The following is a 15367-nucleotide window of genomic DNA, read 5'->3' on the forward strand; positions in this document are numbered from 1 at the left end:
TGGAGGGAAGAATGGGAAAGAATAGAGTGAGGAAGTTTATTCCAAAGGCGGGTAAAAGAGGAATGAAAGAGTGAAGATGAGCAGTGATTCGTGATTTTTGTAGTTTTACCAGAAGGGGGTTGTTGGCGGACCTTGAGCGCCCTGTGGAAATGTGGTTGGGACAAATCGCAGAGAGAGCAGGGGGGGCAAGGCTGGAGAGGAGTCGGTAGAAGACAGAAAGACCACCGACCAACCTGCGGTGATTGAGTGAGAGGCCCAAAGACTCAGCTTCATTGCGGGAGATGCCAATGATCTTAAAGCCCTGGTTTCGACAGCGTGAAGTCGAGAAAGGTGGGAGGCAGGAGCACCAGCCCAGAGGGGAGAGCAGTACTCCATCAGGCTACGGACAAAAGCTTTGTAAATAGTCAGGAGCTCAAGAGGGCCGAGGAAGGACTTTGCACGACGGAGGATTCCCAGTCGGCGACTGGCTTTTGAGGCAAGGTTGGAAATGTGACTTTCCCAGGAAAGGTCATGGCAGATAGTGAGACCCAGAAGCTTGAAAGAAAAGACTTCTTCCAGAGGATTGTTGAGAAAGTGGATGGGGGGGTTTTGTAAACGGTCCTTTTGAAGAGACATAGTGAGTGTGAGATTTGTGTGGATTGAAAGACATGTTCCACGTGTTGGACCAGTTTGTGATTTTATCCAGATCTGCAGTGAGCGAAGAAGCTGCTGCTTGCCGGTCTGAGGGATGACAGATGGTACGGCAGAGGGTGGAGTCATCGGCAAAGAGAAATAGAGGATTTTCCAGAGAGTGCGAGAGATCATTGATGAAAACCAGAAAAAGAACAGGGCCCAGAACGCTACCTTGAGGAACTCCAGCCTGCACAGGAAGAGGGGATGAAAGAACTCCATTTAGGGCCACACGTTGACTGCGACAGGAGAGGAAGTCTGCGAGCCATGAGTGGAGATGGCCTTGAATACCATGGGAAGAGAGTTTGGTGAGTAGGGCAGGGTGCCAGACTGTGTCAAAAGCACGTGATATGTCCAGGGATACGGCTCGGATTTCCTGTCTGGCATTGAGGACCTCCATCCATTGATGGGAGAGCAGTAGCAGCATATCCAGGGTAAGTGACCTGGTCTGAAACCAAATTGATGATTGGAAATCAAGCCATTGGAGAAGAGGAAGGATTTCATGTCTGAAGCGATGATGGATTCCATAACCTTGCTGATGATTGGGAGAAGGCTGATTGGTCTGTAGTTACAGGGATCTGTTTTTGCACCTTTTTTTATGCAGGGCAGTGATGTTAGCAGATTTCCAAGCAGATGGCAGATGACCTTGGGAAAATGAGAGGGTGAATAGAACAGAGAGGGTGAGCAAGAGCAGAAGAGCAGGCTTTGAGGACACGTGGGCTGATGCCGTCTGGACCGGTTGCAGAATCTGACTCGAGGTTTGAAAGCAAGCTCTCCACCTTGTCAGGAGAAAAGGATACAGAGTCCAGGGACAGTTGGGTGCGACTGGGTAAAGTGGGTAGAGATAGTGATGGGTTTTGGGACACAAGATTTAGCTGCAAACACCGAGTTTAGACATTCAGCTTTATCACGTGTGGAATCAGCAGTGCGGCCATTTGAGGTAAGGGAGGGGATGGAGGGGGAACATACACCAGAAACAGATTTGATTAAACGCCACCAGGATTTTGAGGAGGGAGAGAGGTTTGAGAGTTCAGACTTGAGATGAGAAAGATGTTGTTTTCTGGCTCTCCTGAGGTAGCTACACACTTGTTCCGAGCTTTGTGGAAAGAACTGAGATTGCCCTCAGTTGGATTTGCTTTCCATGAGGCAAAGGCAAGTTGTTTCAGGACAACTGCCTCGCCACAAGCTTCAGTAAACCAAGGGCGGGAGGAAGGGTAAGACAACTGAACACGAGAGGGGATAAATCTGTGCATGAGGGAGAGCAAGTTTCTTTGAAAGAATTCCCAGGATGAGTTGATGTTTGAGAAAGTAGTGATAGGAGACCAGTCTGTAAGTTTGATGGCTGCTCGGAGACCCTGCCAGTCGGCTTGAGTGAAATGCCAGACTCGACGGCGGTGAGGTGGTTCTCTGATAACAGCCAGAGAGATGTCCACTTTAACAAGGACGTGGTCAGAAGAACCAATTGGAGCGAAGGAAGAGCAGCAGATATTGTCAGCAAGAAAGGTGAGATACCTCTCACCTTTCTTGGCCTCACGCTGTGAAATCCAAGGCATTTAGGATCATTGGTATCTCCCGTGATTAGGCTGAATCTTTGGGCCTCTCACTCTCTCACCGCAGGCATGTTGGTGGTCTTTTTGGCTTCTCGACTCCTCTCTGGCCTCACCCCCCCACCCCCACCCCACCCTGCTCTGTCTGAGATACACTGCATGGCCAAAAGTATGTGGACACCTACTCGTCCATGTTCCAAAACCATGGGAAATAATATGGAGTTGGTCCCCCCCCCCCCCTTTTGCTGCTATAACAGCCTCCATTCTTCTGGGAAGGCTTTCCACTTGATGTTGGAACATTGCTGTGGGGATTTGCTTCCATTTAGCCACAAGAGCATTTGTGAGGTCGGACACTGATGTTGGGTGATTCTGTCTGGCTCACAGTCTGTGTTCCAATTCATCCCAAAGGTGTTAATTGGGGTTGAAGTCAGGGCTCTGTGCAGGCCAGTCAAGTTCTTCCACACAGATCTCGACAAACCATTTCTGTACGGACCTCGCTTTGTGCACGGGGGGCATTGTCATGCTGAACCAGGAAAGGGCCTTCTCCAAACTGTTGCCACAAAGTTGGAAGCACAAAATCATCTTGAATGTCATTGTATGCTGTGGCGTTAAGATTTCCCTTCACTGGAACTAAGGGGTCTAGCCTGAACCATGACAAACAGCCCCAGACCATTATTCCTCCTCCACCAAACTTTACAGTTGGCACGATGCATTCGGGCAGATAGCGTTCCCCTGGTATCCACCAAACCCAGATTCATCCGGCGGATTGCCAGATGGTGAAGCGCGATTCATCACTCCAGAGAACACGTTTCCACCAGAGTTCAATGGCGGTGAGCTTTACACCACTCCAGCCGACGCTTGGCATTGCACACGGCGATCTGAGGCTTGTGTGCGGCTGCTCAGCCATGGAAACCCATTTCATGAAGCTCTCGACGACGAACAGTGCTTGTGCTGACATTGCTCCAGTCAGTTTGGAACTTGGTAGTGAGTGTTGCAACTGAAGACAGACAATTTTTCCACACTACAAGCTGCAGTACTCGGCAATCCCATTCTGTGAGCTTGTGTGGCCTACCACTTCGCGGCTGAGCTGTTGTTGCTCAGACGTTTCCACTTCACAATAGCTGCACTTAGTTGACCAGAGAAGCTCCAGCAGGGCAGAAATTTGATGAACTGACTTTTTGGAAAGGTGGCCTCTGATGACGGTGCCACGTTGAAAGTCACCGAGCTCTTCAGTACGGCCCATTCTACTGCCAATGTTTGTCGATGGAGATCGCATTGGCTGTGTGCTTGATTTTATACACCTGTCAGCAACGGGTGTGTCTGAAATAGCCAAATCCACTAATTAGAAGGGCTGTCTGCATACTTTTGGCCATGTAGTGCATTGTCCCCCCACATATTTCTGCAGGATGCTTAAGGTCCACCAGCAACCCCCTTCTGGTAAAACTACCAAAATCAAGAATCGCTGCTCACCTTCACCCTTTCATTCCTCTGTTTTTTTTTTCCTGCCTTTGGAATAAACGCTCACACTCTCTTCAATCTCACTCTTCCTTCCCGGTGTTCAAAACAGCTGTTCACCACCATCTTTTACATCTTCCCCCATCCAAATCCATCCCAAACCCACCTCCTTCAAATTCCCTGCTTTCCTTCCTGAAAGTCCCTGTGGTGTCCATCTTGTTTACCGTGTGTACCCCAACCCATCCCTCCCCCTTCTACAGATCTCCTGTCTGTTTCACACCATTTTGTCCTTCCCCCCTCCCACCCCTCTTTTCTCCTGCTCCCCTTGTTGTGTGTTGTGTGTTCGCTCTCATGTGAGCCTCGACATTGTCTACAAAAAGAAAAAAAAAAACAATAATAATCGTTTTACCCACAATGACAAGTTTCCGAACATCAACCTTCTTCTGAGAAATTGTGATCTTTTTGTCCAAGCTCTTGCAGCGAGTGGACCGTTGTTCTGTTTCGCGTCGCCGTCTAAGCCCCTGGCCCGTGATGTGCAGAACTCAGGTTCAAATTATTTCATGCCACATTCCCAAAGGTCCACCAACTCACGGCAATTAGTCCAAAAACTTAACGACGCACTCGTATGTGGAAGCCCCTCCACGAGCCTTATATAAATGTTTAGGAGATTAGCAAGGAATTGTGTGCAAACAATATTTTTGTTGGAATTTTACCTCGACAAGCCATCGTTTCCGACTCCACAAAGCGTGCCTCCTCGTGTGAAAGTTCAATGCCTCCAGAGTGGTCCTGGCCCGTCTCCGAACCCAAATGTTCAACACTTCAGAAGATTACTCGACGTGATAATGTTGGTCCCACAACAGGGCTGGCAAGTTGACGTGGAGAAGTTTACGCTCATCTATGAGCCATCTAGCCTGGGTTCAAATCCCAACCCAGCTATAAACTGTCATCCTGGTGTTTCACAGGGTGAAAGATAAGTCAACGTGTGCACTGCAACTCCGATGGGTGTTAAACCTGACTTCCGATCTTTCTTTGGCCACCATTAGTTAGTGGACTTTAAATATCCCACGGTGTGCTCCACAAAAGAGTAGGCAAGCTAATTTCCGGCACCCTAAACAAATTACAAATATTCCTACTAACCTCCAAGGGGCACCGCATCAGCAGCACAGCTGTGTCCCCCCCCCAGCAAATTATGCTACACACAGAAGCGCATGGATACGAAAGAACAAACAGATCGTAGTGAGATTGACATTAAAGCATTTATTCCTTAACGCCTCGTATTGAAATAGTACATCAAAATTTTAAAAAATAATAAAAAGAATAACGTGAAAACATGACTCCCAGAGTCGGATAACCAGCTCCGGCATGTTTCCATTCTCAAAACAACACGATATATTCAAAACTGAGGTAAGTTCTGGACACTGACTGTGCAATTAGCAAAATTAAAATCTGTACCAATAAATAGCGTCGTGAATTCCCTCCACTCGATCATCCGTTTGCAGCGAAAAACAGATAATAATTTTTTTTTAAAAACAATTGACAATAAAATCCCCTCCGACCCCCTCGAGAACCCGGGGGTCTGTCTGAGGGCGAGGCTCGGACGACAGAACGAGCGTCACAACTCTCGGGTCCACCGGATTAAAAAAAAAAAAAAAGAACGGTGTTCGGTCCTCAAGGAAATTGTACATAGAGGAATCAAATATCCACCAGTGTGCAGGAAAATGTAACACGAGTGTTACAACGAATGGATACCTGAGCTACCCGAGAGGAAAATGGTCCAAAATGAAACGTGTGTTGCTGAACGTCTTCGTGTGTGTGTGTGTGTGTGTGTGTGTGTGTGTGTGTGTGTGTGTGTGTGTGTGTGTGTGTGTGTGTGTGTGTGTGTGTGTGTGTGTGTGTGTGTGTGTGTGTGTGTGTGTGTGTGTGTGTGTGTGTGTGTGCGCGTGTTCAAGACGGGGAAAGATCGTTCGTTATTCGCGTCTTTACAGCTCGTTCAAAGGCCGAAGACTCTCCGACAACAAAGGCGGATCCCTGCAACAGCGTGAGCAAACTTGAGCTCGGTCTCAAACTTCAGACCACGTCTCCGTCACAAGCCCACTGAGAAAGGACGTCCGGTTCAAAAAATGGTTCCACAAGTATGAGTCACAGCTGAGGATAATAATAATAATTATAATAATAATAATAATAATAATAATAACACACGATCTGCCACAACCCAACCTTTGCAAATAAAACTTCCTGAGATTTTGTGTTTTCCCCACTGCAGTCATTATTTTTGAAAAGAAAACAAAACACAAGGTATTACAAGACGACACTCACAGGCCGAAGGGAGGGCCGCCAACTCGGGACCGCAGCGTGACATGCCAAGAGTAATGGAAAACAAGGGGGGTTCCCAGTGCCAACAGCAAAGTTTTTAAAAAGAACTTGTAAACTCGAAATTGAAAAAGACAATAGCTGTGTGCTGCTCTCAAAACCGGAGGATCAGCAGAAGCAGACTAGTGCATAGACATCAGGTATAAAAAAGATTCGGTCCCTGAAGTAGGCTTTTTAATAAAACTTTACATCGCCATGCGTCTCTCTCAAGTATTAAGGCTTTGGAACCCCGACGTCCTGTGGAACCGAATGCTGACGTTGAGAAGAAGGTCTCTGAAGTGGAAACGCGTGTCCCTCTCCACCACCAAAAAAAATAAAATAAAATAAAAACTCAGCACCTGAGGTTACGAGGTGGAAACCGTGGAATGAAGTCCATGATCGGAAGGTAGGGGAGGGCAGAGTTAAGCGGCCTTCACCCCCACCGTAGAAGCTTCATCTTGTGGTGAGAACCCGGCGTCACTCCTGCACGAAAGGGGTCGGGCTTGCTGGTACGGCATCACGGTCGTTTCTCAGCACTGTAATGGATGGCAACATGAAATCAAATCTGCTCATCAGATACTTGGATGTGCAAGGAGGGAAGTGGAAACTATCCTTGTGCATAAGCCAAAAATACTTTAAATAAACGAGACAATGCATCATTTTCAGACAAGTCTCTGCAAGGATTTTGTCCAGAGCTCGATGGAGTACCCCCTCCCGGCTCTCGTGGATGCTGTGGAATCCAAAGCTTTCAACATCATTGGTATCTCGCACTACCCTTTCATCCGAGACAGGTTGGTGGTATCCCTGTTTATTTTCTCCAACCTCTTTCCCGGTCTTGCTCCCTGCATCTTTTCATATCCCCATCAGAGATGTATGCATTCATCCAGTAACCCCTTCCTTGCAAAACTCCCAAAATCCAAGCCAACTTTAAAACCCACTCCTTTGTTCCCCTTTTCTCCTGCCCGTGGAACTGCTTCCCCTCCCACCCCCACCCCACCTCATGCTTTTCCTAACTTTTCTTCCTCAAAGAAGCATTGGAACATTGTTTAATCGGAACGTTGCACTCCGCCATGGACCAATGTTCCTGCATCCATCGTGCCGAGTGCCCTTGGACAAAGTAGAACTCTGGTTATCAATGTCATGGCCCATCAAGTGGTTGAGGTGCAAGGCCTGCTTCTCTCAGACGTCAAAACATGCATGTAGCCTTTTTGCCCTTTCATGACTTTTCAAATTTGTCTTTCATCCTTCTCAGGGTCAGTCATCAAGTCTTGGTCAACCGCGACAGGCCAAACATACGAAACATTAACTTCCCTGACCCCAGGTCGAAGCTCCGTTCACCTTCACTACTTTGTCCCACTTTAATCTCACTTGCGGAACTGCCTTTCTGTGCCAGTCCAGTTCTGCTCTTCCCTCGAGACATCGAGGATGGCTCAGTGTCACCTGGATGAAAAACCAGGATCGGAGACACACAAAGATTCACTTGAAGGTCGTTCTTTACTCGTTCCACCGAGCAGACAACTGTCGTTCATTGTATCGGAATGAAAATGTCACCGGTTACAGCAGCGTGATATCGACCCAACAGGGAGGGAAGACAACAATGGTTCCTCAGTGAGTGGAGACAGATCGAGCCCACGGGCAGATTATAACACCTGGCACCTGTCTCCCACCGATCCAGCTAGTTGCAAGCTGCCACCGAAAGAATGCTGCAGCTTCGACTGCCTAAGGACAGGAGCTGGCCTCTTTAATGCCCACATGGCTCCCTTGGGGTCTTGCAGCCTTGGCGATGAAGAAATACAGACTGCAGATCACCTGGAGGAGAAGAGCCCCCATCTACAACCTCGATGAGGCTGGAATTCTCTCCGTCAATTAACCACCTCGGCTGAGAACAGCGGAGCTCATTGTTTAATGGTCACGTAGGCCACACACAAGAAGAAGAACAACAGTTATAGTTTGAGGATGCTGGAGAGTACAGAGCTCATCATCAAAATAGCCGTTCTAAATGCCTTAGATTTGTATGGTATTCAAGTTTTAAAAACAAACAAACAAACAAACAAAAAAAGCACGCAATTGCCATGGTACCTGTGTTGCTTGTTCTGATGTCCACAGAATGGCCTTGCTTCAACTGCACATTTCCATGTAGTGTCGTCGATAGCTGCTGCAACTGCCCATTTTGCTGGATGTTTGGCCTAAAAACAAGAGGAATGTTTATGATTGTCTTACATTGTGCAAGCCAATCAGAATAAAGACGTGGGAAAATTGACAAGTTAAAAAAAAATAAAAAATAATGAATTATTCATGAGGTGGCTCAACTTCATCATGGTCAACCAAACGCCTAGTTTTCCACCCTAAGATCGAGGTGGAGTCCCGGCATACTCGGAGCAGATACAGCTTGCAATTTGACGCCATTTTGTTTCCATCGAGCACGGCCCACCGAATCTGTTCCAATTGTGCGTGAGGTGTAACGTGTCCGTTTTCTAATTCAGCCGTCTTTCTCGGCACCCAAAAGGAAGGATTCTATTACTTTACGATTTGTTTTTGTTCTCCCAACGCGTCAGAATAGGCAAACACTCAGACGTGATTGATTTAACCTGAAAACATACATGCATGAGGAAATGTTCACACTGGTGAGTGCCTGATTTGATGTACGCAGAGCGTGCGAGTAGAAGAAACGCATATGGAGGGACAGAATGCAGTGGAAGAAGGAAAGTGAAAGAGAGAAATATAGGCACACCATCTGCACACACCATCAAGAGAGTGGAGAATAATAAAGAAAAAGAGAGAGAAAGAGCTTGAGAAGATTGATTGATTGATTGATTAAAAATTATAATGACCGTTTTTACAGCCATTTTTCCCAGCTGTGCAGGGGTGAGGCTTTTTCTTGAGGAAATGTTTTATGGCCGGATGCCCTTCCTGACGCCAACCCTGGTCGCCTCTTACGACACACAGGGATATGGTATACCTATTCTAACCGGGGCATACACTGGGACCAGTACACTGGTACTCACTTCGCCGACCTCAGATGGATGACAGGCTGAGTCAACCCCCTGGTGTTAATTCAGCAGCCAACGGGGCTTGAACTCAGGACCCTGGGATCCCAAGCCGCCACCCTAACCACTAAGCCAACACCAGGCATGATTGATTGATTGATTGATTGATTGTGCATTATATCTGAAGGCAGGTCCTTGCCTACTTGCCAGAGGTGATACTGCGTGGTTTGCCATTGCCTTCCGAGCAGTTAGTCAGGGTAGGAATTTGTAATTTGGCTAGGATGTGGGCGAATGACACCATGGGATCTTTAAAACCCACAAACTAGTGATAGCAGATGAGACACCCGGCTTAACATCCATCCGAAGGACGGCGCGCACACTGAAGAATCGCCCTGCCTGTGAAACGATGGAATGACAATTTATAGCAGGGCCGGGATTCAAACCCAGGCTAAACGGCTAAGAGACGAGTGTGTGTACCTCGAGGGCCGAGTCCATCCAGCCCCTTGAGAAGATATGGATCGGAATATGCAATAAATAAATAATTATGAATCAAGTTTTTTTGCAGGCCAGCGGTCTTTGATCGAGTTATACCCAACTGCCAACGACAATATGATTACATCAGCATGCAATACAGGTACGCACACGGGAATACCACTTACCTGGGCAAAGAAACGACCCCGAAGTCGGTTTCCATCTCGGACGAATAACTTTATTTCAACCAATTTGTTATCCTTCCGGCAACTGCAGGGAATCTTATGCATTTGAAACCCTTCCTTATTTGATTGGTACATACAATGACAGAGAACCCTGTCATTTTAAAAAGAATGATGAGCTATGGCGTGCTCATTCAATGAACGATCGAAGGATACAAAATGGTGCCCACGCCCCACGTGCACGCAAACTTCCTGAGCACGCATGCTCTTCATATAAAAGGGACTCGAGATCGAGGTGGTTCATGAATTAACTTGTGTTCTCAAATACCAATCGAGCAGATTGTGCTCAACCACAAGCAAACAAACAAAATGTCATCAGAAAAAAACAATCTGAGAGTTCAAAACCCGAGGCATTTCCCGAAGTACATTTTTAGTGCAACGCATCGCACGATGACGTCTTGAAAACGAAAACTAAAGAAAGATGAAATTGTGAATAGATAAAACAAGCTACAAGTAAGGACGTCACCATTGCTGCTGCTGCTGCTGCTGATGCTGATGCTGATGTTGATGTTGAAGAGGAGAGGCTGTGGCAACGGTCTGCGGAATCTGTTGCCTGAGTAGCTGCAGCGTTGAGCGTGTCGACTGGTTAAAACTGATGTAGGTAGGGTTACGGTACCCCGACGTGCCCGGGACCGTCGGGGGTCCTGCGTTGTAATAGGTGTGTGCAAAGCCTGGCCGTGGTGAATAGCTTCTGGGTTGGAAGAAGGACTGATGAGTCGGAAGCATATCCCCGCACTGAAAGAGAGACCTGTAAGGGAATCCCGTAATGAGCGGAGCAGGTAATTGTGGCCTTTTGGCTGCAGCTGCATGCCGATCTAGGTCCAGAATTATCTTGGGACTTCCAGGACTCCTTGGTCCATTCTTCCTACTACCGGCAAGCTCTTGATTCGAAACGGATCCCTCCTCTGTGAATAAATGCTTAGTCCTATGGCGGTCTTTGATTTTTCGATCAAAGACCCCATCACACGGCCTGACTGCCTTTGGTGTTGATAGTGTTTCAGGATCCGATTTTGATTTTGCTTTGGCGACCTGGGTTTGCACAGGGACAATGGGCTGTGGCAATGAATGTCCAGAATAGTAATCAACCTGTGGTCTGTAAAGGTAGAATGGATCAGGGGAGATAGGCGCTTGCAAAGTCTGGACATATGGAAGGCCACGATGTGAAGCTGGATAACTCGGAACAATGTAAGCAATTGGAGCGTAAGGAGATGCCTGTTGGCTTGAGGAAGTCCTCACGCTAGTCTGTGGCAGCAAAGGCAGAACAGGTGTTTGAGCTGTGCCACCAATGTACTTTTGGTCACTTTTCTGATTCACAGTCAAAGCTATGGCCTGTTGTACCTTCTTCACACAGGCAGGAATCCTGCTCACCCTGGCCTGATCTTGGTCTGTGCAGCTGTGACTTGATGTTGCTGCAGTTGACCTTGCACCATGCTGTTTGGACGAGTCACAAGATCCCGCGTCTCTCTCTCCTCTTGGTGCAAGATTTTGCCGGTGTTCGAATTTCGGCTGCAAAACCTTGGTGCAACTTTGGGCGACGTCATGCAAACACCTTTTCTTCTCATTCAACTCTTTCTTTTCTCCATCCTCATCTTCATCCTTCTCGATCTCCTTTTCCATCTCGTCCACAGTTTCAGGTGAGGAGTTTGTCCCCTTCCCTTCTGTATCCCGAGCAGCGAGACTTTCCAAAGACTGCAGGCAAACCGAAGATGCCGCGACATTCACGGAAGAAATTTCAGCTTTGTTTTCACCGTTTGAATGTTGCTCCGTCAGTGCGGGAGGCCCGTTCTGGATAGAACCTGAAAAACAAGTGCAAAGGCACAAATTAAATCAACGACACATTTCACGATGATGCAGAAGCGCAATAGCCTGCCACCATGCCACTCTTGCTTATTATTATGATTATTGAGAGATACAAATAACAAGGAAAATGTCCAAAATGAGACTTTCATTTCATCCAAGAACCGCATTGCGGAACGTATTGTTATCGTTCTTCCAAACGAGTCTTCCCTTCCCCCTCCACATCTCCCTTCATTGATCAAGAACTGTTTAACCCTTCTCTTATTACCTTCTCAAAGTCTAAACTCCACACTTTCCTCCCACAATTGTCTCACCTTCCGAGCCGTCTTCCTGAATCCATGGTCTCGAGCTCTTCCCAACAGAACATCAAAGTTGCTGTCTACCACTATACTTCATGGCCTCTCCTATTTCCACTACTATGCTTTACTACACCCGCTGATACAGAAGAGAAGAGTACTATGTTGCAGCATCCATATATCATCCCACTAATTTCCATTTGGTGTGTGTGTGTATGCGTGCGAGCGTGTGTGCATGCTCTATATATACCGTATATAGATTTTATTTTATTTAATAACAAAAAAATCATATAGATATATATTTTTATATATATATATATATATATATATATATATATATATATATGTTTTATAAATCAAGAATGCACATGAACAATAATATAAAAGCTTACTATGATTCGGAGGCTTTGACGTAGGTGGGTGCCCAGATGATCGCGCAGGATGTTTGGCCTGCAGGGCAGCCTGCCAGCGTTCTGCTAACAGATTCCTGAGTTGTGAGGATTCTGTGGTTTGTTTGTCCATTTGTGGTGAGAGCACAATGCGGTGTACAGGGGGAACAGTGTGAGAACCGACTCTTGGATCAGAGTCACTTGCCGGTGAGAATAGTTGTGTCGGCTGGGGCTTTCCAAGACGAGAAGATGGAAGCTGCGTATTATCGTCGACCGATGGCTTTTGCCGGTGAACTGCAGCCCCTGGAAAAACTTGGAATTGGGAGCATGTGGAGATATCATCAGCTTTGCATTTTGTTGGTAAGCAATTGTCTGCTGGAAGAACGTGCTGGACTGTGGGTGAAGGCAATGGCCTGTCGTGCTGCCAGGATCTCCGCCCAGAGACGGCAGACAAGGAAAGCTCTTTTGATATTCCTAAGCCGGAGGAAGGAGGCCCAGGCAGAGGTTGTGAAGGCTGTGAGCCTGAAAATAAGGTATGATGTTCGTTGGAAAGGTATCCTTTGGTGGAGGGACCTGGCGCCTGTGACAGGTGGTCTGCACGAGGATTCGAGCCGGATGGACCGACAAGATTTGAAGTTGGCCAGCATCGTCCTGTGGTCCAGGCTTTGGCTTGATGATGACTTTCTGACGATGCAGGCTGTAACTGTGACGACTTCTGCATTCCATTGACCCACGCAGTCAACTGAAAATAAATCAATGAAGAGCTAAAGTTAGGAAAGAACAGACTTGAAAATGAAACTAAAAAGCCAACAAATCAACAAAGATTCCTGAAGTGTTTAAAAGTTTTCTGCAAATCAACATGACAGGGATCCACCACAAAAGAAAGCATCGCAATCTGGCACTGAAACAACAATGCCCTGATAGCTGTAAAATGCAATTCACACGTCATTGTAGGCATTTCCATAAAAAAAAAACAACTGAATTTCTGACCTTCAGGGAAGCAAAACGTCTGGGGTCGGAATGTTCCGAAGAACACGACATCGTACTAGTCGGGGAGCATCGGGCTTTTGGTGGACATCACATGCTATATTTGTTTGCCCAATATTTTTTCAAACTTCAGACCTTCCTGAACAATATTCCAGAGGGCAACCCTCTGAGATCAGTGTACCTCACTGTGAAAATTGCGTTTACATTTATACCTTGGGGTTTCCGAGAGTCGATTCAGCGACATGTGCAATTCCTCCATATGTTCAACAAAAATGGTGCTACCAATCAAAATTTGGAATCAAAATGACTATAATAATGAGGAACATTGCAATAAAGAAACAAAAGGAAGCTATATGTGATTTTATTCGAATGAGAGACAATAATGACAAAATTTGAGACAAATCTCTTTGGGTTTAGCCATTAGTATCATATAAAAATGGCCTTATCTGTATCGATACTCACTTGATATAATTGCTCCATACATCAAAATCATCCCCATTCAACCCTCTATCATGCCACATATACAGGTTTCCGATGAGATCCGACATTCACACAAGTTTTAATAAAGAATTCAACCTTACCCCCTCATTTTGGGCATGATGCCGGAATGTTGAATGGCAATCAATTTTCAACAAGGTGCACGTCAGAAGGCTCAAGTAAGATATTGTGGGGTGAGATGGAAGAATCTAATAGGAGATAAAGCATTGTGTAGTATTGCTTGGTCTGTGGACGAGTAGGAGGCATCTCGATGTGGGTAAGTAGGGAATCTGTGAGCTTAAGTATTACGCGTCACCACACGAGAGGTGGCTCGGTGTTGATTAACCTAGGGAGTAAGAATAAGTTCCCCAGTATATGACTGCCCTCTGTGATTTTCCTTTATGTTTTATATTTCAAGATCGGCAATAAAGGCGGGGAACGCATCCCTGAAACCACAACAAACGGGCAGAAAGCCCCGCCTTCAAAGATTGACAACAAGCGAAGTCACGCCCCAGAAGGACGATTGATGGGCGTGACTTCAAAAGTTAGCCGAGCAGGAGAAGCCCCGCCTTCCGGGTTTGGTGCGAGCAGACCATGCCCCGGAGGCGGAGGATATAGGCGTGATAAAAGAGGAAGGCTGGCTGGTGCATGGTGGGAGGCTTCAGACTACTGTATAGCCTGGTGTTGGCTCAGTGGTTAGGGTGGCGGCTTGGGATCCTAGGGTCCTGAGTTCAAGCCCCGTCGGCCGCTGAATTAATACACACCAGGGGGTTGACTCAGCCTGTCATTCTTCCGAGGTCGGCGAAATGAGCACCAGTTCCAGTGTGTGTACTGGTGGAGGGGCACTGCATCAGCGACACAGTCGCGCTTCAAGAAATGATAGCTACCCCGGCAGCTAAGCTGCCATACGACCGGCAGACTACTGTATTGGACAATATATCGGCATGATCGAGGTCAAAGGAAGGAGGTTGCGCATTTTAAGAGTAAGGAGTTGGCTTTAAGAGTTGGGATCAGATCAGAGAGGAGGCACGAGGTGCATTGTTTGGAGAGGCGAGAACGGAGGTTGAGCGCATGCCGAGGACGACGACACAGCCATTGAATTTGTGCCGAGGCAATTTGCTCGCATGGTGAAGTAAGACGCTGACTTTTTGCTTTTGGTCTGGTCGGTGAGGACGTTTGCAGCACACGAAGCCGTTACACTGGAGCCTTGAGCCTAGATGTGAAGTGCCGCTCACTGATTGCCTGGCGTGCGTTCGTCCCGCTACGAGAGAAGCGCCTCAATTCCAGTTCCACAAGGATAAGCTCTGGGCCAAGCTGAGGACAGGAAGAGTTAAAAAAAAGGAAGGTTTTTCTTTTCATTTTGTGTTCCTTTTGTCTGTATTTGAGTCTGTGTGGGAGGCGCCTCGACTGTAGGATTTATTTGCTTTATTATTATCGTTACCATTTTGAATTATTGTCTGTTGTAAATATTCATGTACTTTCATTAAATGTATTCCTTTTCAGAAATTGTAGCCTTGTGCTCTCCTGGTGCAGCACCTCAATGTTGTGCTTCTCCTGGGTGGGCAGTCTCTCCGCCATTACGCCCCATTAATGCGTGCGCATTAATCTCCGAGTCTCGGTTAGGGAGAAGCTTTGCCATCCGTCCAGGAAGGGGTAAAACCCCTGGATACGACAATATATGCAATATATATATATATATAT

The 15367-nt window shown here is 46.8% G+C and overlaps 1 protein-coding gene across 5 annotated transcripts in view; it reads right to left on the bottom strand.

Moving 5' to 3' along the window:
• Nucleotides 1-4905: 4905 nt before the first annotated feature.
• Nucleotides 4906-15367, bottom strand: part of CECR2 (CECR2 histone acetyl-lysine reader) — a 128599-nt gene continuing 118137 nt past the window's right edge. For all 5 annotated transcript variants that reach the window (XM_085886615.1, XM_085886614.1, XM_085886613.1 and 2 more), the window contains 4 exons: nucleotides 12206-12944; nucleotides 10187-11516; nucleotides 8100-8206; nucleotides 4906-6556 (listed from right to left, as the gene is read on the bottom strand). In XM_085886615.1, the coding sequence (XP_085742741.1) occupies nucleotides 6498-6556; nucleotides 8100-8206; nucleotides 10187-11516; nucleotides 12206-12944 (2235 nt within the window). In that variant the 3' untranslated portion in view covers nucleotides 4906-6497. The remainder of the gene's footprint in view (nucleotides 6557-8099; nucleotides 8207-10186; nucleotides 11517-12205; nucleotides 12945-15367) is intronic.

This window comes from Eptatretus burgeri, chromosome 6, assembly GCF_056783735.1.
Source record: "Eptatretus burgeri isolate ZD-2024b chromosome 6, Ebu_testis_v1, whole genome shotgun sequence".
Lineage (NCBI taxonomy): Eukaryota > Metazoa > Chordata > Myxini > Myxiniformes > Myxinidae > Eptatretus > Eptatretus burgeri.